This window comes from Cynocephalus volans, chromosome 5 (genome assembly GCF_027409185.1).
Source record: "Cynocephalus volans isolate mCynVol1 chromosome 5, mCynVol1.pri, whole genome shotgun sequence".
NCBI classification, from domain to species: Eukaryota; Metazoa; Chordata; class Mammalia; order Dermoptera; family Cynocephalidae; genus Cynocephalus; species Cynocephalus volans.
Window position 1 is genome coordinate 87,773,615 of NC_084464.1, and position 21,859 is coordinate 87,795,473.

Below are 21,859 nucleotides of genomic sequence, written 5' to 3' on the forward strand. Positions count from 1 at the left end.
AGAACATGTTTTCTTCCATTTCAACAGGTCCTCTCCCACCCCCAGCCACAAAATACAGCAGGCAGACGGCAGCCAAGAAAAGAAACTTCACCTCTAGGCACCAACTCTTCTAATTGAGGAGTTGCATTAAGAAAAAGGCTCCAATATTCTTTAAGACAGATCCACATACAAACTTTGCTATTGCTTTATATCTACAAAGAGGGTATGAAACACTGAAAATAACCCAACATTTTAATGCTTAAAACTCAATACTATGTACTTATAAAGGTCAAAATATACAAACTTCTTGTCATATCAGATGATATGTTAGTTGGTTTCTATTTTGAAACCAATAAGCCTACAATATATATTAATCATCTATCTTTCCTATATACTTACTATAAGATCTTGTTCTAATTTTTAAACCAGAACGCAAACATTTCAGCTTTCGGTTATGAAATTCTTACCTGATGACATGGTCTTTCCCAACATTACCTTGCAACGCTTACAGATTACTTTGGTATTTGCCTTTGGTTCCTGTAGAAGAGAAAAATGTCACTTAAATGTCATTCAGCTTTTCTTAAAAGGAATATATAATTTTAACACGGTCCCCAGAGTATACACTGAACTTTACATTTTATTCTGCCCTCTACTAAATACTGGGAATACATTTAGCTTGTGTGCATAATTCACATGCACAGGGATAATTTCTTTCTAAGTCTTACAACAGAATAATGCACAGACTTTCTAAATTTAGCCACTTCTTGATAATCCAAATGTTACCAAATAATTTGAAAAAGAAGTACCTTACATTTCTAAAAAGCACTTCCAAATAACCTATAATTAAGAACAGGCAGATGGTGGGCAACAAAGGCAGAGAGGGTTGATGACTTGCCCCAACTCATGTGTACAGAATACAAAAGAATGATAACTGGAACTGATATTATTTTCACTCCTACTCTGGTGTAATTTATACAAAAGTAACCTATAACTCATAACCACATAATACAGAAGTTAAAATTTCTAACTTGTTCATAATTCTATTTTTTCCATTTAAGATATGCACTATAAATGAAAAAATAGTGTTCTGGAGCAAATTCCTGAAACATTCCTAAACTTTGTAACTTCAAACATTCACAGACTTCAAAAATCCAAATTCATTATTTGGCATATACATTAAAATAACTAGATTTATCTAATCACTAAACAAAGAATGCTCCTTCTTACAGCTATAGTAATACTTTTGCTAAAGTCATACCACGTTCCTCTTACTCAGGTATTCTGTATGATGGCAGAAATCAAATAAAAGTGAGCAGGCAAATGGAAGTTCTGCAACTCTGGACACTTGAGTCTACCCTTCCTGGGAAACCATAGAACAGAGTGCCAGTCAAAGTGAGAAAAGGACAGTGACTTCCTGATATGGAATAACATATGTAATAACTTAAGGAATAAGTCTTCACTGATATGGTAAGTTTGAGAATAATTATTTCCCTTTGCATAAATAACTATTCCCTGAAAAGTTGCATAAGAAGCATGTTTAAACTGATGTCTATGAATGTACTGCTAGTAAGTGATAGCATTCATGTTTGAATCTACATCCCTCGAATGCTAAAGCTTCTGCTTTTAAGCACTAAGTCAAGTGTTTTCCAAACTACTAGTCACATGCCATTAGCGGGAACCAATTCATGGAATCTATTTGGTGGGTTACAGCCTGCATTTAAAAAACAAACAAACAACAGAATAGAAAATATGACAGAGCTTCAAACAACAGGTAAGTATTGCTTCAGGAAACTTTTACTTGAGGTGTGTTTGTTTATATGTGCATATTTGTGCAAGTGTGTGCATGTTATCAGATCTTGATGTAAAAGCTTTCTTTAGTTAGAGGTCAAAAAGTCAAAAGCAACTGCACAACTTATACAGGATTCTTTCTCTATGACTCATTCTTTCACCCAGCCTCAAACCCATGCTACTAGTAAAAACTCCATAAATGCCCCACAGCTCTTCCCCATGAAGAACTCCTGAGTTGAATCCCTTCACATACTGAAGAAACCTTTGGTAATATAAACATCTCATTTTCCCTAGTTAAGTGCAGGATTTGGACAGATTCTCCAGTCTTTCTCTAAAAGTCTCTGCTAAAGAAATAAAAAAAACCACACACGAGCTCTGTAAGTCAGCTCAAACCTGGCGTAAACATTTATCCAGACATACTAAGAGAGTGTGCCATCTCTGGCCACTGCACTGACATCCTTATATCCAGCACATCCCAGATAGCAGGTCTCAGAGCCTGGCCAGGCAGGTGACTGGATGGGGTAATTCCCATCAGCGTAATAGACACAGCAGCCAAGGAAAGTGCCCATTTGTTCAGGTCTAGGAAAAGGAGAGTTCAGAAAGCAGATATGGTTGACTATAAAGGTTGACATTTTGGCAGTTTCATGCTTTTTTACAGAAAAAAACACCCAAATGGCTCCATATTGGTCTAAAAAATATTTTTAAAAGGATACTATTTTGTACAAGTTAAATTTGACTACCCTTATTAAATCTTACCAAAAACTAAGAGCTTTCACTAAAAACTAATATAGAGTATTGGAATATAATGATTGAGAAGAAAGGATTTTCTATTCAAAGCAGAATTTTTTTTTGTCAGGTGCTCTGTTATATATTTCATTTACAATTGCTCTCACAGAACATTTCATCTTGTCTTTCAAGGAACCAGGAAAAGTGGTTTTTTGTTTGTTTTAAAAATAAGATTCTACCCTTACCAGATATGGGTAATCAAGATTTAAAAATCTGATCGAAAAAAGCAAATTACCTCAAACAACCAAATGTGTGGACCTTGATTCAAACAAACTTACAGTAAGATATTTTTCACACAATTGGTAAAATTTGTATAGGTCCCCTAGTATTGTATCACCAAGTAATAATTGTTAATTTTATCAGGTATAATAACGACAGTGTAGTTATGCAAAAAAAAAAAAAAAAAAAATCCATATTTTTAGACATACATACTGAAACATATAGGGATGAAATTACATAATGACTGTGATTTGTTTTAAAGCACTTCAACAACAACAAAAAAAGGTCAGATGAAGCATACTTGATGACTCTAGATGACTGGCATATTGAAGTTCATAATACTATTCTTTTTATACCTGTAAATGTTTATAAAGCTCAACAACACATTTTTCTAAAAAGACAAAAAAGACACATTTATGGATTTAACTAAACAAACTACCAAAAATCAATAACCAGGAAAGAAAAAAAAGGTAAAGTGTTCGTCATACTTGCCAGCAACAATATAATAAAAGTTCAATTTTGTTTGCTCTTTAAAAAATAGAATGAAGTTATAAGTATGGCTATACTTACTAAGTCTCGAATAATATAATGGATCTTATAAAAAGTTGAGGTGCCGTCATTACCATCCTATTATAAGATGTAAAATTTGTATTTTGTTCGTAGGCACATACTGCTGCATTGACAGAGGAACAAATAAATAAACTCTCAAAATTTGTAGTATTTTAAGTCTAAGAGCTATTGAAACAACAAAACAGTATCGAGTTTTAGGTTTGTGCTTTTTTTAAAATTAGAGCATTTTAATTAAAAAATTCTAACATGTTAATTTTGTTTAAAGAGAACCTCTACTTTGCAATGCATTTTTCTTGACCTGTGTTTCACAGAAATAACAAAGCCATTTATGGAGTGCAGCAGCCTGACAGTGTGGGAACTCTACAGAACAAACCTCGAAGACAGACACTGTTGTGGACTAATTAAATCGATATATCTGAGAGATGGCAGTGCTGCTCAGAGAGGTGGATTAGTCTCCTGTCCTCATTTTTATTTTCCTTTGTGTTGTTTCAATTTCTAAGGACCCTTAATATTGTCTAACCAAAAAAATGTTTCCCAAGAGATACCATTAGGATGCTGTGTCACCATGTGACATTTCAAAACCCTGCTAGATGGCTAGACTGGATGGTATGAGAAATAGGTTTCCAACAGCACAGAGCAGCCTTGTTCCCACAGGGGCCTTGAGAGCACTGTTTAAGCAGTCCCTCCAAATTTATGTTACTATTTTGGTCACAGGCACACTCAACTGCTACAATATGCAATTAAAGTGAAACTTCCATCTAAGCTAACTTGAAAACAATCTTGTCAACAGCAGCTTGTCATGATAATAATTTCCCAGTCTCCTTGATACTAAAAACTATAATGTCTAAATATAAAGGGTCTTCCTTTAATGCATAAGATGGTTGTTTACAATGAAGAGAAATTCTTGTAAATGGCATCATATAACTAAGATGTAAACTGAAGAACACAATTCAGCATATAAGTACAGAGTTTATCTAAAAAGGGAAACGTTTTCTATCATTTAATCTTTCTCCACTCTTTTTCTGCACATACCTCTCAAAAATTTTAGAAATGTATAGCCTAATCATAAAAATGAAAGTTAAAACACATAAAAATACTAAAGCATAAGTATATAAATCAGATTAAAATATAAATTTAGGGCCGGCCCTGTGGTGCACTCGGGAGAATGCGGCGCTTGGGAGCATAGCGGCGCTCACCGCGGGTTCGGATCCTATACAGGAATGGCCGGTGCGCTCACTGGCTGAGCGCAGTGCGGGCGACACGAAGCCAAGGGTTGTGATCCCCTTACCGGTCACAAAAAAGATAAAAAAATATATATATATATAAATTTAATATGATTGTATTAAGTATAACATAAATTTATATTAACTTCTTACCTTCATCTTTTAAAAATGCTAAAGTACTACAATTTAAAGTGAACCATATTTACATAAAGAGATTTTCGTTCATGATGAGAGATAAGGCACTTAAATAATTTTAAATGACAACAACTTAACGTCAATACTTGATGAACTTCCTTAATCTCCCTTAAAAATAGTTCTATAAACTAATTTGTAACCTAAGAGCTGCCCAACTGCTGCACATTTCCTGTAGTAGCTCAGTTCTTATTACAAAAATTAAATGAGCTATAAAATTAAAAATACATGGTTTCTGTTCCCACCAATAATCAGATTTAAAATTGGAGATTCTCTAGCAATGGTTTTCCTTACTTTTTAAATCACATCTGTATTGACTGGGCATCAGGGGAATGACTTACCACAAGGGCCAAGCCAATACCATTGATTTTCTTTTAAAATAAAGTAAAACACTTGATCTCTGCAGGGAGAGGAAATTGCTTTCTCCCTAAAGCACCTTCTATAGCAAGAGCCATCTGACCCCACATTGTCAAGCACCAAGTTCTACAGACACTGTAGAGTGAGCTTTACTTCCATTTCTGGACTCAATTTTCTCTTTTTCCTTGATGGAATCTGTCTTTATGACATCAGCAGAAGTCTAGACTACAGGCAGACACAGTAAAACACCTAGGCATGATTGTATAGTAGATATCCTGAAGCAAGAGAACACTTAATTTAAATCAGACTATTAAGGATAAAATGCACAAAAGCTATGGAATATTGTCCTAAAAACAAGAAAGTACGGCATTTGGTTTGTAAACTGATAGCACTCCCAATCTGTGCATGAAGAAGTTCTCTTCTCTTTATTCCTCCAGCCCCCTATGGCTGTTTTACTTTAAGGTCATATACTCTTCCTGTATCAATAGAGCAGAGTTGGAGAAAAGAGAGCAATTGAAGATAATGGACTTGGGCCTTTAGAACAGTCTGTGTAACAAACCCTGAATTAAGAAAAGATTAGAGAAACCAATATCTAAGCCAACCCCTAAATTAGCATTTTCTCCAAAAAGATATTTTACCAATTTAAAATGATTCTCAGAAGAAATAGAGTACATCTCCCCTAGGGCTGGTTCAGGTCTTGGCTGCTGCAAATTGCTTCTTAAATTCACCAAGAAGAAAGAGTCTCCAATAAAACAGTCATTCTCTTGAGGATGAAGCGGCTTATTAGCAAAGGGGTCGGGATGACAGCACCAATCTTCAACCAGAGCTCCCCAGTTCTCACTCGGCAGTGGGAGCACCCTGAGGAGCTTCCTAGTAGAAAGGAGAAAAATTATTTTTCACAGAACAAAATGAAACTAACTTTGTCTTAATTAAATCAGCATAAAACATGGAAGAAACTCATTAACCACATGATTCGCAATGTTAATTTCTGTTTTCCCAAAATATACCAGTAATACATACTCACTATAGGCAATTGTGAAAATGCAATGAGGTACAAAGAAAATATAAAATCATTCTCTTCTCACTATGCAAAGATAAGTAACTACTTTTCACATCATGGCACAATTCTTTGTCATCCTTTCAAAAGATACATTTGTACATATGCACATGGAGTCTGGGATCAGAGGATCTACATAAACTCTATCTTCCTTTGTTGTTTTACTTAGTTATATCATGATTCTTAATGATCCACAATATGCTATTCCATAGGTACATCAAAACTTTTTAGATCATTCCCATACTGTTAGATATTTAGGTTTGAGTTTTTCATGATCAATAATCCTATGATGAATATTTCTAACAGAAAATTTGTGTACATATCTGATTATGTTCTTGGGGAAAAAAATCTTATAAGTGTCAGCATATAAGCAAAAATGATACGCATATTTGTAAATCCAACACTCATTTGGAGAACTTCTTTCCAGAAAGGCTATACCGATCTATAATTCTTCCACTTACCCTTTTCATAATTGAATACTATCATTTTACCATCTTTGCACAAGTAATGGGTAAAAATATTCTCAATGCTGCTTTAATTGGCAACTCTTAAAGAGTTGAACTGGTGAGACTGAACTGATTTTCCTATTTATTGACCACTGTGTTTCATGAATTATGATCAAGACTATTTTCCATCAAGGTATTAGTATGTTCTTATTATTTTGTAAAAGTATATTCCATATGAAGAATATTAGCCCTTTGTCTATTATCTGCTACAGATATTTTTTCGGTGTTATTGCCTTCTAATTTGGTTTATGTGTCTTAAATTTCAAATTACCTAACAATTTCTTCTATTATTATATTTTAATAAACTTTTTATTTTGGAATAATTTAAGATTACAGAAAAGTTACAAAGATAGCACAGATAGTTCCTATATACACTTCACTCAGCTTTCTCTAAAGTTAATATCTTACATAACCAGGATAAATTTGTCAAAACTACAGACTTTATTTGAATTTCAACAGTTTTTCCACTAACATCCTTTCTTTCTGTTCCAGGACCCAATCCATGATAACAAATTGCATTTAATCATCATGTCTCCCTAGTCTCCTCTGGTCCGTGACAGTTTCTCAGTCTTCCCTTATTCTTGAGATATTTGAAGAGTACTGGTCATGTATTTTACAGAATATCCCTCAATCTGAGTTTATCTAATATTGTCTCAAGATTAGAATGGATTATGGGTTTGGGGAAAGAATCCCACAGAGGCAAGGTACTCTTCTCATCACATCATAAAAAGAGGGTACATGATATCAACATGACCTCTTATTGGTGGTTAATCTTGACTACTTGGTTAAAGTGATACCTGCCAAGTTTCTCCTCTAATAAAATACCAGTAAATTAAAGTACATTTACTTGTTTTAATTTAAAATACTGAAGATGTGAATGTATCATTTTTTAATGATTCCTCCATGTTAACTATTTTTCTTGGATTCCCCAATTACTATGAGTCTCATAAAAGGGCAATTACAGTTTGGAAGAAGGTAGACAATTTATAACTCCCGAGAACAAAGCTAGAAACAAGAAAGGCAGATTTTAGTTTAATATAAGAACTTTCCCTTTCACATTAGGAAATGCTGCACCACTGGCCTCATTCAGGCTGCTGAGCCTGGTCAAGATACTGAGAAGCAATTCTTTCAACATACGTTTCCTAAAAGTCTACTATGAATCAAGCATTCTGCTGTTACAAAGTATGAACATTTACAGTCCCTTCTCTTAAGGTACTCACCTTCTAGTAAGAAATACAGCCCTATAAACAAATAACAAAACATGTAATAAATGATCATAACAGAGCAATGGTTCTAAAGTCTTAGGAGCAGAGGGAATTAAAAATCTGATGAAAGCATTAGCCCCTTTCCTCAAACATATGTTCCCACAAGTACACAAAATCTGCATATTATTTTAGCGGATTCATGGATTCCCCAAAACCAATCCATAAATTCAGGGCAATATACACAAAGTGCTATGGGAGAAGACTGTACATGGACTTCAGGGAAGAGGTGACATCTGAGCTGGCCTTTGAAGGATAAATAGTTATATAGGCAAAGAAAGGAATTAAGGGCATCACAGAAGAAACAATATGAAGGCTGGCACCATAGCTGTTTATCTTACTACTATATTCTTAGCATCTGGCACAGTTCCTGACTTATAGTGTGAGCTCTCAAATATTTGCTGATGGAAAAAACTAGAATATTTTAATAACAATAACATGTAAGGCCCCGTTGGGTCTGTTGCATACTGGGATGAAAGAGTTAACAAGCCTTTTCCCTTGCTGCTTGAGAATCTGACCTTTGGTTTAACCATCTAACTCTGTTACCCTGGAAACCAGGTAAGATCATAGGCATCAACTATATTGCTAGGCAACACTGCTTACAGTAAAAATGACCTGTGATTGGTAAATTGCATCTGGACTAGGAAGAACTATAAATGAGCTGTAAATATCTGATAGGAATGCCACACTTTGGGCATCCCTGAATGCAGTTGCTTGTGGGAACTCTAGAAACCATGTCAAAGAATTGTTACAAGAAATATTGGCTGCTTAGGGCATTAGGCTTCCTCTAAGCCAGGGCAGCTCCCATACCTCCCTGATGTAGATCTTGTGCTTTGTACCTGGAACCATGTCATGTGGGGAGACAAGGGTATGTGAGCTGTCACTTGCATGAACTGCTACAGAGCCACCGCTGAGAGGAATTCTTGGTGTTGCCTTGCTGGCAAGCTGGCAAGAAATGCAGCCTGTGGTACTCTTGTGAGTCCAAACATTTAGTTGAATTTCAGAAGACCCCTGGTGGGCACTACTCACACTTTATTCCATCTGATGCTCGCAACAACTTGGTAAGGTAAGAATTACCATTCCCCTGTTACAGAGGAGGAAAGTAAGGCTCAAAAAATGTTAAATACAATCAGTATGCTTTATGGTGATGGGTAAAATATCTTACAAATTTCAAATAAATGTATTTAAGTCCAAAAAAAAAAGTTAAATAATCTGCACAAGTTCACAGTATCAGAGGTGGTGAGTGATGCCAGGATCTTAACCCAGTTCTTCCTGGTTCTAAAATGAAACTTTTCCCTTCGAATAGTCCCTCCCCTGGCAATGCAGAACAGCAGTGGACAAGACTGGGCAAGAGCGATAGTGGCAAACTGTGTGGGGTGTCACGTGCCATGCTAAGGGGTGGGGACTTGGTCCTACAGAGAGGTGGGAAGTATTAAAGAACTTTAGGCGGGGAAGTGACAGATCATATTTGAATTTTTACCAAGAAGAGAAAGAGGGTAACAAGTTACCTGTTTAGAGTAGGAGTTAGGGATAAATAGGCTCCTAGACCTTCTCTACCACAAGATTATCTGTCTCCTGACATTGTGCATAGGGTGCCAATAAACAGACGCTCAATATAGTGCAAAGAACAGCAATGTCAAAATCCCATATGTGAGCAAGGAAATGAAACTGTACCAAGATTTACAGAGATCTGGGAGACTAGATGCACATTAACACAAAATATAGTATTTCAAACTTGACTACATATCATAGTGAATAAAAGCGATAATATATCCTATAACCATCTACATAAGACATTGGGACCAAGAAAATGCCTAACTCACAAGTCACTGCAAAGATAAAAAAGGGTTTTTACAGCAGAAAAATATTTTTTGATGTTTTGAAAAAAACATAAAACCTTTAAGAACAAAAGATGTATTTTAATCATAGCTCTACTGAAAGTATATATATCTAAAACCCTGAAAAGTATACTTTGATATGATCTACTTCCCAAGAGAACTTTCAAAATGAAATAGATATCATTTTTTCCAAGGTAGTTTTTAGGTAAAAATCTGCTGGAACTCAGAAAAAGAGTGAAATGATTTCTTGAATTTTCTCTCAGCTTTAGATTCTATGATGAACAGCAACATGTGTTTATAAGAAATTAAAATTTGCTAGTTATTTTTAATGCATCTTGAGCATAAACTCTTGGGAAAAAATAACTTTAAATAAACAACTTTATTTTTTATTTTTTTAAATAAACAATTTTAATAAATGCTATTGAATGATGACGTTTTATTTAATACTTTAACACATACCACGTACACAAGAAAATGAAATACCCCTTAACTTTAAAATCAACTATTAATCAATGATAATGAAAATGGTAAAAACACAGAGCTTTTACAGACTGGATTATAGCCAAGTGGACATTAAGAATCTTAAGAACAACATCAAATATCTAAAACTCCAAATATGGCTGCTGGAATTTAGATAAATTTGGGTGAAATTCTCCAACTAGTAGGCCACAAATCCTATAAAACTAGCTTTGTATTTTAATACTATGTACATAATATGATCAGATCCATAAAAGTTTAATTTTATTCCGAAAGTCTGTACAATGTTACCAATAGTCCAGTTTGTGCCTACACTCTTTTTTAACCTCTTTGTTCTCTTTCACAGAAAAGTTCCTGTATTCACAGGAGTAATTATTTTCAGAATACAATTATAGCTGGTCTGCCAAGTGGACCAATCAAGTGGTTGGATATTCTGACATCTCATATTTCCATAAAGCCCATCCTGCTGGTTTTCTTCTAGAGTTTCAATGACCTCATGAGCTCTGGGCTGACACCTAGCTCTGCTTGGTACAGATGGAACAGGGAAGACTAGTCCAAAGACCTCAGAAGAGCACTCTGACTCAAATGGTCTTAAAATCAAAAGGCTTGGGTATGAAAGTCTGTTTGGCAAACTGATGTCATTCAAGCCTGACATGAATTTATTTCTAGACGACATAACAAATTCCAAATACAATGGCCATTTGGCTGTTTCTGAGACTATTCACAAAGCAGTACATTTTATTATTGTTGTTTGATATTAGGGCCTGTTAGTCTCAACAAGAACATAATCAAAAATTGTATACACTCAGACAATTTTTATAGAAACACTCTGCTGGTTTGGTAAAAATGTAAATTGGAGAATTTTATTGTAAAGAAACAAGGCATTATTTATTTTCAAATAACCAAAACAAACAGCTAAGACCATGTGATCCTAAATTTTTTTTTAAAAAAAAGGCTGTTGTAATTAGCAGATGCTGAGCCCTGGTGCTACTAAGTATTAAAAGCCATTAATGAGTCTTACTGGGTTAAATTGTCCTCTGTACCCTATTTCTGTAATATTTGCTTGACAAAATTAAATTTAAAAGAACATTTAAAAAAAAAGTGTTAGTCTTGCACCATCCAAATAATCATCAGTCACGGAACTCCAAAGTACAACTTCATGAGGTTCACTGATCAGAGAATTTTCATGCTGATGGGACTTTACAAGTTTTCTAATCCATCTGCCTTATTTTATAGACAAGGAAACAGAGGCCTAGGAAATTAAAGTAACTCATTCCCAGATAACAAGGCTAGCCAGTAAGTAGATCTTAACTCCTCTCCATTGCTCCTGTTAGAAGAACCCCCAGAATAGATAAATCAACATATTCCAAGGTACCTTCTTGGGAAAGATGTTTACAATTAGTTGATTTTGGTTGTAGCACATACAAACCCTTTTGAAATACCTTTGGTCTTGTTTTCTATTTAATGGGCACAGAAGTTGTCCTTACCACTCACATAAAACAAGTAACTGAGGAAGAAATGAGAAGACCACTGGGTTTGATTGTAATAGTCAACAAGAAATCCATGTGCAGATACTGGAGGAAACATATTTTTCCATAAAACAAAGAGTCGAGCATGCTGTCTAAGAGTGAAATGTAAGCAAAGCCTTGAGTCATTTAATAAGGATTTCTCTGTGTTGCTTTAGAGGCACACACATGCCAGGTACACAGGTGTGATATGAAAAGGCTTTCAGGTAAGCCTTCCTTAAATGAGGCAAGGGCTAAGTCAAGTCCACTGTTATCTTCTCAGAGAGAAAAAAGGAGAAAGGTGAATCATTTCCCTAGCACATACAGAGTATGTGAATCAGAATCTTGAAGCAGAAAGGTTTGAAACACCAAACTAAATACCTGTAATTTGTTAGTCTGCTAATAAGAACAATTTGGAAAATGGGGTAGAAAGAATCTATAAAGCCAGTTAAAAAGAACTTGCTGAGCATTAACTATTATACATGTTACATCCTTTCAGTTTCCTGACAAGTTTGGAAAATAGGCCCCATTGGAAGTCTTTATTAGAAGAAGCTGAGGTGGTACAAACAAGGTTCCCAGCTGCTAAGGGGTAAAGCTAGAGTTACAACCTAGGTCCCATTCTCCCACTCTTGCTGCTATATTACACAGCCTGCCGATGGCCAGGGCAGGGAGAGTGAATGCTGTCCTTCAGTGCTAGCCTCCAAGCCTTTCTCGTTCTCAGTTCCGTGACAGTAAAAAGGATTGGCACAAACCAGAAGATACAGTTCCTGAGTAGGAAAAATGGGGGCTGCAGGTAAAGATTTTTCATATCATCATCCTTTTCCAAAGAAGCACAGATATCAGCCAATTAATGCATGAACATATCCTTTACAGTAAGCACTGAATATAACCTGTTCCTACTGTTATCTTTTAGGTCACCTCATCATTGTATAGGAATGAATGTTTCAGACACTTCACCTGATAATTAAAACCAAAGCCTGAAATAGACTGAGAGAAGGAGACGCAGGCAAGGCCCCGCCCCCCAAGAGGCCCACCCAGCAGCAGCAAAGACCCCGCCGGAGCATCAGGCAACTGTGGGTCAGCAACATTCCCTGCCACTACTGCAGACACCAGTGAGGAAGGAGTGGGCCTTGACAGCCGTTCCACCACAGCAACTCCTGCCATAAGGGCAGCTTGCTGCCAAAACAGCAGCCACCGCTATCTCATAGGTTACCTGGTGACCACTCATTGGCATAGACAGAAGGAGCGTCACCAGTGGAGCCCAGGGAAAGAGGAAAGAAAAAAGAGAAAAACCCATCCAGAATCACTATTCAAATCGAGGAGCATTAGTATACACCTGTCTATCCATCACAGTCAGGATGAGCTAGCCAGACTGCCAATAGTCCCGCCCAAGAACACCCACTATAACCTAAGAGTGACAAGACTCCAAGATGCTATCCACAAAGTTTGAAAGCTTGCCCGTGTCCTGACGAACCAAGATAGTGTCACCAACCTCAGCAAAGAAATAATAAGTGTCTTAGGGACTAGGTCACAAAGGCACTCTCATGCAACTCCAACACTGAATTCTGCCAAAATGCCTTCACAGAGACTACACTTCAGCGTCTACCTGGATCTAATACTAAAACACCCCATTCAACTATCATTATAAAACACACCTGCAAGAGGAACTCCCTCCCTGCTAACCCCACTCCGGAGTAATTTCTCTACCAGATGACCATACTGAGAGAAGGAAAACATTCTCAGTTAAACTACAGTGTAAACTGGGATCCCCTGGACCTGTCAGGATAAAGTGGACCTGTCACCGAGTGTATACTCTGCAGCAACTTCAACCCATTAAGTAATGTGAGCAAAGATGTTCCTCTCTCTTCTGCAGATTTAAAGTCACCTCGTTTCTTACTCAAGATAATCCTTCTAAGGTGCTCTGTTTGTAACCTCTCACAAATACCAGGGTAACTTTCAGCTATTCCAATTACCTGGGACACAGCCAGAAATCAGGAAGAAAGCAAGAAAGATTGGTAGAAGATACAGTTCCTGTAATAACATAACAAAGTTTATTCAATTCAACCCAATAAAAATGTAGAGAGCACACTATTCACCAGGCACTACACATGATGCTGGGGATGATGATGATGATGATAAGAATAATAATTACAGCAGTAGCCAACGCATACTGAATGCTCGCCATGTGCCAAACACTGTTGTAAGCACATTCATTTGATCCTCCCAACAACCCTATGAGGTATGTCCTATTGTTATCCACATTTTCATAATAAGGAAATTAAGGCACAGAGTGGTTTACAACTTGCCCAGAATCACACAGCTAGTAAATGGGAGATGTAAATGCAGTTGGTCTGGCTTCTGAGTCTGTACTGCTAGGCACTACGCTATATTGCACTCTCAATAGAGTGGGGATAAAGGATACAGAGGACAATAGGATTACTCTACCTCTAGAGCCTACAGTTCAATTGTGAAGACAAGGAAATAAATAGAGGAGCACCTAAACCAACCCAGGGTTCAGGGAAGGCTCCCAGTAGTAGATGCCCTGCCAGCTGAATTCTAAAGTAGGAGCTAATCAGGGAGTTATAGGGGTGAGGAGTGCATTCCAGGAAAGGTAGTAGCTTTTATAAGTCCCCAGCATGAAGGAAACCATGAAGAGACTGTGGGGACTGCACACTGATCACAAAAACTGTGCAAAGAGTGCAAGTAAATAATGGTGTGCTTTGGGGGAGAAAGGAGGAAGTTAGTGGAAGAGGGTTGAAATGTGAGAGTGGAGAGATAAACAGAGGCAAACTCATAAAGGACCTACTGCGGCATGTTGAGGACTTAGGGAGTTTGTCCTGAAAGAAGTGGGGGCCTGTAGTGGATTGAATTATATCCCCCCAAAACTCACTGAAGCTTGAATTGTGTCCCCCAAAGTTTTATGTATTAGAAACTTAGCCCCCACTGTGACTATTAAGAAGGTGGGAGATCTTATTATGGTAATTGAAAGGTGGAGCCTTGAAGAGGTGATTGGATTGTGGGACCATGCTGTAGTGAATGGATTAAAAATGGTGGTCAGGGTGTGGTTCTGAGGGCTTTAAAAGAACACAGAAGAGAGTCTGTCTCTTTCTGCTCTCTCTGTTTCCACCACCTTGCAATATAAGGCCCCTGGGTTGCTGTTGCTACCACAACATGGACTTTGGACTTCCCAGACTCAGAAACTGTAAGCAATAAATTTTGTTTTTTCTTTATAAATTACCCAGTTCCAGGTATTGTTATAGCAACACAAAATGGACTAATACAGAAAATTGGTACCAGAGAAGTGAGGTGTTGCTTACAACAGATACTGGAAAATGTGGAAATGGCTTTGGAACTGGGTGTTGAGGAGAGGTTGGGGGAGTTTGGTGGACTCAGGAGAAGATAAAGAGACAAGGGAACGTTTGGAATGTCTTAGAGACTGGTTAAGTGGTGGTGAGCAGAATGCTGATAGAAATAGGAATTGTAAAGACCACTCTAAGGAGGTCTCAGACAGAAATAAGAAGTTTATTGGAAACTGGGGCAAAGATCAACTTTGCTATAAACTGGCAAGGAGTTTGGCTGCATTGTGTCCATGCACTAGGACTTTGCGGAAGTTGGGACTTAAGAGGTGTGAACCAGAGTATTTGGTGGCAGAAATTTCTAAGTAGCAAAGCATTAAGGAAGTGGCTACTTGCAACAGCCTACACCAAGTTATGGTGGCAAAGGCATGACATAAAGCCGGAATTTAAAAGAGAAGCAGAGTGTAAAGATTTGGAAAATTTGCAGCCTGGCCATGTGGTAGAGAAGCAGAGAGCATTTTCAGAAGAAAAATCCAATGGTGCTAAGAAGATTAGTACAAAGGAAAGAGATTATTATGGGAAGGAGAAAAAGACCCTGAAGGCATTGCAGAAGCCTCTGGGGCCAACTCTTCCATTTCAGGCCCAAACACCTAGAGAGACAGAACGGTCTTGGGGAACAGGCTTAAGGAGCCCTCCACAGGCTCTCTGCCCAGGACCACCTCAGGAAGCAGCTTTCAGCACCAGCACCCCATCTGCTTTTGCTATTCCTGTAGGCAAATTGGCCTCAGGTGTGGCTGGATATGCAGCTTTGGAAAATACAAGCCGGAATCCTTGACAGTGTCCATGTGGTGTTAGGGCTGCAGGCTCGCAGAACACCAGAGCCGTGGAGGCTTAGGAGCCTCCACCTAGATTTCAAAGGATGTATGGAAAAGTCTGGGGCCCAGGAAGAAATCTGTCACAGGGGCAGAGTCATAGCAGACAACCTTCACTAGATCAATGCTGAGCGGAAACGTGGGGACAGAGTTGCAGCAGAGAAACCCCATCAGTGCCATGTCTAGTGGAACTTTGAGAGCGGGACTGCCATGGAGACCCCAGACCTGTGGAGCTACAAGTGGAATGCCAGCCTGGGAGAGCTGAAACATGGCCTACGATCAGGAAAGCCATAGGAGCAGAGCTGCCCAAGGACTTGGGGACCCAACCCTCACACCAGAATGCAGAGGTCAAACCTGGCGTCAAGGTACCTGATTCGCTAGCATTGAGATTTAATGCCTGCCCTCCTGGGTTTCAGACTTGTTTGGGACCTGTTACCCCTTTCTTTTGGCCTATTTCTTCATTTTGGAATGGGAATATGTACCCTGTGTCCGTCCCACCATTGTATCTTGGAAGTAGACAACTTATATTGATTTCACAGGTGGGACTTTGAACTTCGGACTCTTGAGTTAAAACAAGTTAAGACTTTGGGAGTGAAATGAACGTATTTGCATGTGAAAAGGACATGAGTTTTGGGGGGCTGGGGCAGAATGTAGTGAATTATGTCCCCCAAAACTCGCTGAAGCTTGAACTGTGCCCCCCAAAGTTTTATGTATTAGAAACTTAGCCCCCACTGTGACTGTTAAGAGGGTGGGAGATTTTATGGTAATTGAAAGGTGGAGCCTTGAAGAGGTGATTGGATTATGGGACCATGCCGTAGTGAATGGATTAAAAATGGTGGCCAGGGGCATGATTCTGAGGGCTTTAAAAGAACACAGAAGAGAGTCTGTCTCTCTCTGCTCTCTCTGCTTCCACCATCTTGCAACGTGAGGCCCCTGAGTTGCTGTCATCACCACCAGATGGACTTTGGACTTTCCAGACTGTAAGCAATAAATTTCATTTTTTCTTTATAAATTACCCAGTTCCAGGTATTCAGTTATAGCAACACAAAACAGACTAATACAGGGCCCATGGAAGGTTTTGAACATGGGAACCAACTGCACTTTAGAACAATTTCTCAGTAGTGTAGAAATGCATCAGCCAAGGACAAAACTAAAAGAAGGCTTAGTGGGAGCTGGCAACAAGTGTAATTAGGTGAGAAGACAGTGGCCTCAACTAAGGTGGTGGCACTGGGTTAGAAGAAAGTGAACTTATGTGAGAAATACTATGAAGGAAGTAACAAGAGTACCTGCTGACTGGCTATTTATGGGGGGACAAGGAAGCACCCAAGGCAATACCACCAAGTCTGGCATTACTGAGACAAGGAACACTGGGAGAGAAGCAGGTTTCAGGTATGAAGGACTTATAATTCTCACTCACTTGGCTCACAAAATCCATGGAACAAAGGTTGTAAATTCTTTCTTTAAATATTGTTAATGATAATAAGGTTTTGATCTGTCTTTCAAGCCTATGAGTGATTGGAAGCTGAAAATTCAGGGTGAATGGTTTGTGCCCAAGAAAAAAGAAGGCTGACAGAAAGAAGAGAAGATGAAAAGAAATAATTAAAAGAATCAACTCTGGGATGCCATTAAACAGCAAAGAGCTCTTCCCCCTCAACAGGGTAATCACAGCACATCACAGAAGAACAGGTTACACGATTAACCTAATCATTGACAAAAGGTTAATTTGTGCTCTGTGTGTTCTGTTTTAATAAGCAGGGGAAAGAGGAAATGGATTTCAGAAAGGCACTGATAGAAATAGTTCAAATAAAAGGTTTTGCTGCAAAAGCCTCTGTTACATAGAAAATTCACTTAGCAGAGAAAACCTCATTCCCCACCATGATAGAAAAAACATGTGATAGATCCCAGGTCTCTTTTCAGAAGAGAGGTGCTTCAGTGACCAGCACAAGTTCTTCCACCAAGATAAGCCTTCCTCCCTCAAAGCCAGCATTCCTACCGCTCCCCATCATCTCCTTGAGAAGAGCTAACCACTCTGTGATTGCTGGTGAGTTTTGTGGTTGGCTTTGTTCAAAGTGACATTAAGCTGGCTCTCATTTCAAGGCCATAAACTGCTCCCTTGGCAATTGCTTCAAAAATTCTGATAGAAAAAAAATAAAATAAAATAAATAACATTACCAGGCACAGAATTAATCAGTGTTAAATATACTCCTTACCTGTCCTTTATTATGACTTCACCACAGGATTGGCAATAAAATGTGCAGTATTCTTGGGCTTGTGAGCTTTGATTAAACACTGAAATCAGTTCTAAAGGAAAACAATAAAATAGAAAATCTTAGAGGTTTGGAACCACTATATTAACATATTTAAAGAGTTTAATAGCCACAATAAATTATCAATAAACACTGTTTATGATCTACCCAGAAGTACACATATAATTAGTATTACTTGATGACTCAATAAGAAGCAAATATTGTGAAGTGTTTCCCAAAACAAGAGATTTTGCTAAGTGTTTCAGAACTAGGCATTGCCCTAGACTACCCATGTAACATACTGTCGAGTAATTTTCTCTCATTCTATCAATACCAACATTAAAGATGAGTGAAAATGAACTATTTCCTTCCCATCAAGCTAACCACACAGATCTTTGCCATCCTCAGCTTTCCTCTACTATGTCTTATGGTACAATTTTTCATCCTTATGATTGCTGGTAAATAGCACTCTTAAATTTAATTAAGATAAGGTTTATGTCCACTCTAGCATATTACCAGTATGTACAAACAAAACAGATCTCAAAATAGTCCATTCCTGGGAATAGAATGGCTCCTGAGAAGGTTCCAATCTTCCAAGAGCAAAATTCAATTTCTGATGAAAGCTGTGGGAAAACTTTGAAAGCTGTGGGGAAAATGTATATTTCCCACACTGTGCGTAACAGCAGCATAAGGCAGCACGTTTCCTTAGCTTCCGTTATTTCATTTGTGAAAAAAGGAAACTTTCATTTAAAAAAATAAATAAAAACTAAAGTTTTTGTCTATAACAATCTAATTAAATAAATGAGGTCATATCCATTAGAATCAAGCAATTTGAATTTGGTTCATGTAACTTCATATGTATTTTAAGTATTAAAAAACTGATGCTAGAAAGTGTAAGCCCTGTCAGTTGAAATTCTGCAGTTTAATTTCTAGGGGTGCTCATGAATCCCTATAGCACTACGGTAAAGTAAAAATTAATTCTTTAATTTTCAGCAGATAAGAGACCTGGGTAAGACTCCTAAAATACTCTTTCCAGAACCAATAAACAAATTTTCAGTAAAACACTACCCTCTGCTGGCCACCCAGCAGGATACATTGGCTCAAGTTTAAAAGCCAGAACTTTCTGATCTAGAGGAATTCTGAGACAGCATTGCCTCTGGGGATGAATCCAATGCTTGTGCTAGATCAGAGACTACCATGGCCAGTTCCATTTCAGGGGTCACGATTTGACCTTACACTCAAATTACTGAACCAATAGGCTATATACTGTAGTTATCCTTAAAAGATTGTTCTTAACAGTTGAAAAGTCAACTTTTTAAAAATCCTGAAACAACTGAATGCTAAAAATTTCAAAAGTCATTTGCTACAATATGGTTTGACTAAAGTTCACATCTGTATGCCTCTATCTGATATTCATTCATTCAACAATACTTATTCACCACCTATTATGTGGAAAGTATTAAAGCAATTAAGTGCTAAGGAAGCTATTTTGCATACTCTTTCATGCACTGTGGAACAGGCCTTTGAAAGTTTTCCCTTTCGGATATTTGAGTAAAATATGTTTTAATAGTGTAAAGAAACGGGAGACCTATGAACACAAACAATATGCAAGCCAGAGCATAGCAGTCCGTTTATTTTGTCCTACAGTTAAGATTAAACAATGTTTGCTAATTTAAAGTTTTAAAAATAATTCCTGCTTTGCTATTTATATACTCACAGTTACAGAATATGAATGAGCAGCAACTCAATACTGTGTCGCCTCTGTTCCTCCATCCCTAAAATCACAGTCCCAGAAAACTAGGAAACAATCCACTGTGGCTTTCATGTCTGCCTCTTTCCAGTCTCCGGCTCTGACACAAAATTCCTACTGTGGTCACTGTCGTTCTTCGCTGCCAAAGAAGAAGGTTATGGCAGCACAAGATCCAGACCCCCACCCCACCCCAACCTCTTTCCTGATACTACTCTTCCTCTGCCCATTATTAGGTGCATTCAGGGAGTTTATTAGTCTATTTCCCATCTTGGTGACCCCATCCTTCTTTCCATGGTTATTCTAACAGTCATTCTTAGCATTTATCCTAGGCCAGTTAAGCTCCGTGACATCTCTTTTCCCTACCCTTTGTTCCTAAAACCAACTCTGTCCAACTCAAACTAGTTATTCACTAATACAGGACTTTAGCAAAAGTTACTCTCCGGCAAAAAAAGAAAACTCTAAAAAAAAAAAAAACTCCCTTTATCTTCTCTTTCCTTTCAAAAGCCAGGAACAGAGACTCAGGGGAATACTAGACATGTCCTAAATGGCTCTTCAGAACAATCCTGCTATTCCCACCTCCAGGCTCCACGCAGCTCAGATAAAAGGCTTACTTATTACAGATGATGCAGCAGTGAAGTCTCAGGGTGCAGCTAAAAAAATTATAATCTTTCTTTGATGATAAGTATCACATGAGTCTTTTACAGCCTCTGTTTCTTCTTTTTACATCATTTTAATCCCCCAAAGCATATTATTTACATTGTAAGATATGCAATGAACCAATAATTTTACTCAGTAAATAATCTTGAAGTCTTACAAAAAGAAAATTTTCTATTGTCTTACTGAATCAGAATACCAATTACAAAATATTACAAACATAACAGGCACAGCAACAATCAAAATCAAATGATGCAAATTCAATTTCCGTACCTTTATATGTACTGTTCTCTCTCTACATGGCTGGATCATTTCCATCATTCAGTTCTCTGGCCAAATACCACCTACTCAGAGTGGCCTTCCCTGACCACCCTTCACTCAACCCTAGTCATTTCCTGTCCCATTATTCTTCCTGACTTTACCCATAGCACTTTTCTTAGTATGCAATTAAGTTAGTTGTTCATTATCTGCTCTCACTCTTTAGAATGTAAGCTTCTTGAGAGCAGAGACCCTTCCTAGCTTGTTCACTTCTGCATCTCCAGCACCTAGATCAATGCCTAGTACATAGTGTGAGCTGAAACACTTATTGAATGAATAAATTTCTATGTAAAATCAACCAGGTCTTATACAATCGCCATCTAATTTAATATTCACATCACATGTGTGAGCCAGGAAATTTTACAATTAAAGAAAACAAAGCAGGCACTTCAGGGCTGGAGCTGGTGAGCACACAAAGCAAGAACTGGCAAAAGTTGTAGACGTACCCTTTGTGTGAAGTTGCCTGGATGCGGCAGGGGAGAAGAAGGCCTTAGTGGCCCTCAGGCCAGCAAGACCACTAACAGGGTTCCTGTGGATCCACATAGGAGCAAGGGGACACAACTGAAAAAAGGAGCCACTTAGAGGCTGGTGCATCATCTAAAGGGACCAGCGCACAGCCTGCCCCATGGGAAGTGTTTAGAGTGTGGGCGATGGGGGAGACAGGCCCACCGGGAGAACACTGGGACACAGCAAGGACAGCTGATCTGCCCATCACTCAGCACAGGCCCACTCTGTATAGACTGGTCAGGAATACAGATCTGCAGGGGATGCAGTTTGCTGAAAAGACTCAGGTCCAGACCAGAGTTTCCACACAACCCAGGTATACCAGACATCACCAGACCCAGAAGTACACACGAAGGCAACCATTAAAACCTGGGCTGCTTTTATTGTTTCAGGGTGTATATTTAAATCCTTAATCCATTTTGAGTTGCTTTTAGTATACGGTGAGAGGTATGGATCTAGT

General features: G+C 38.1%; 1 protein-coding gene across 2 annotated transcripts in view; it reads right to left on the reverse strand.

Annotated features, from left to right (window-relative positions):
• The window catches only part of UBE3D (ubiquitin protein ligase E3D), a 154,769-nt gene that overhangs the window by 127,635 nt on the left and 5,275 nt on the right, over nucleotides 1–21,859 (reverse strand). For both annotated transcript variants that reach the window (XM_063097388.1, XM_063097387.1), the window contains exons 3-5: nucleotides 18,138–18,228; nucleotides 5,753–5,984; nucleotides 447–516 (exon numbers count right to left, since the gene is read on the reverse strand). In XM_063097388.1, coding sequence (XP_062953458.1) covers nucleotides 447–516; nucleotides 5,753–5,984; nucleotides 18,138–18,228 — 393 coding nt within the window. The remainder of the gene's footprint in view (nucleotides 1–446; nucleotides 517–5,752; nucleotides 5,985–18,137; nucleotides 18,229–21,859) is intronic.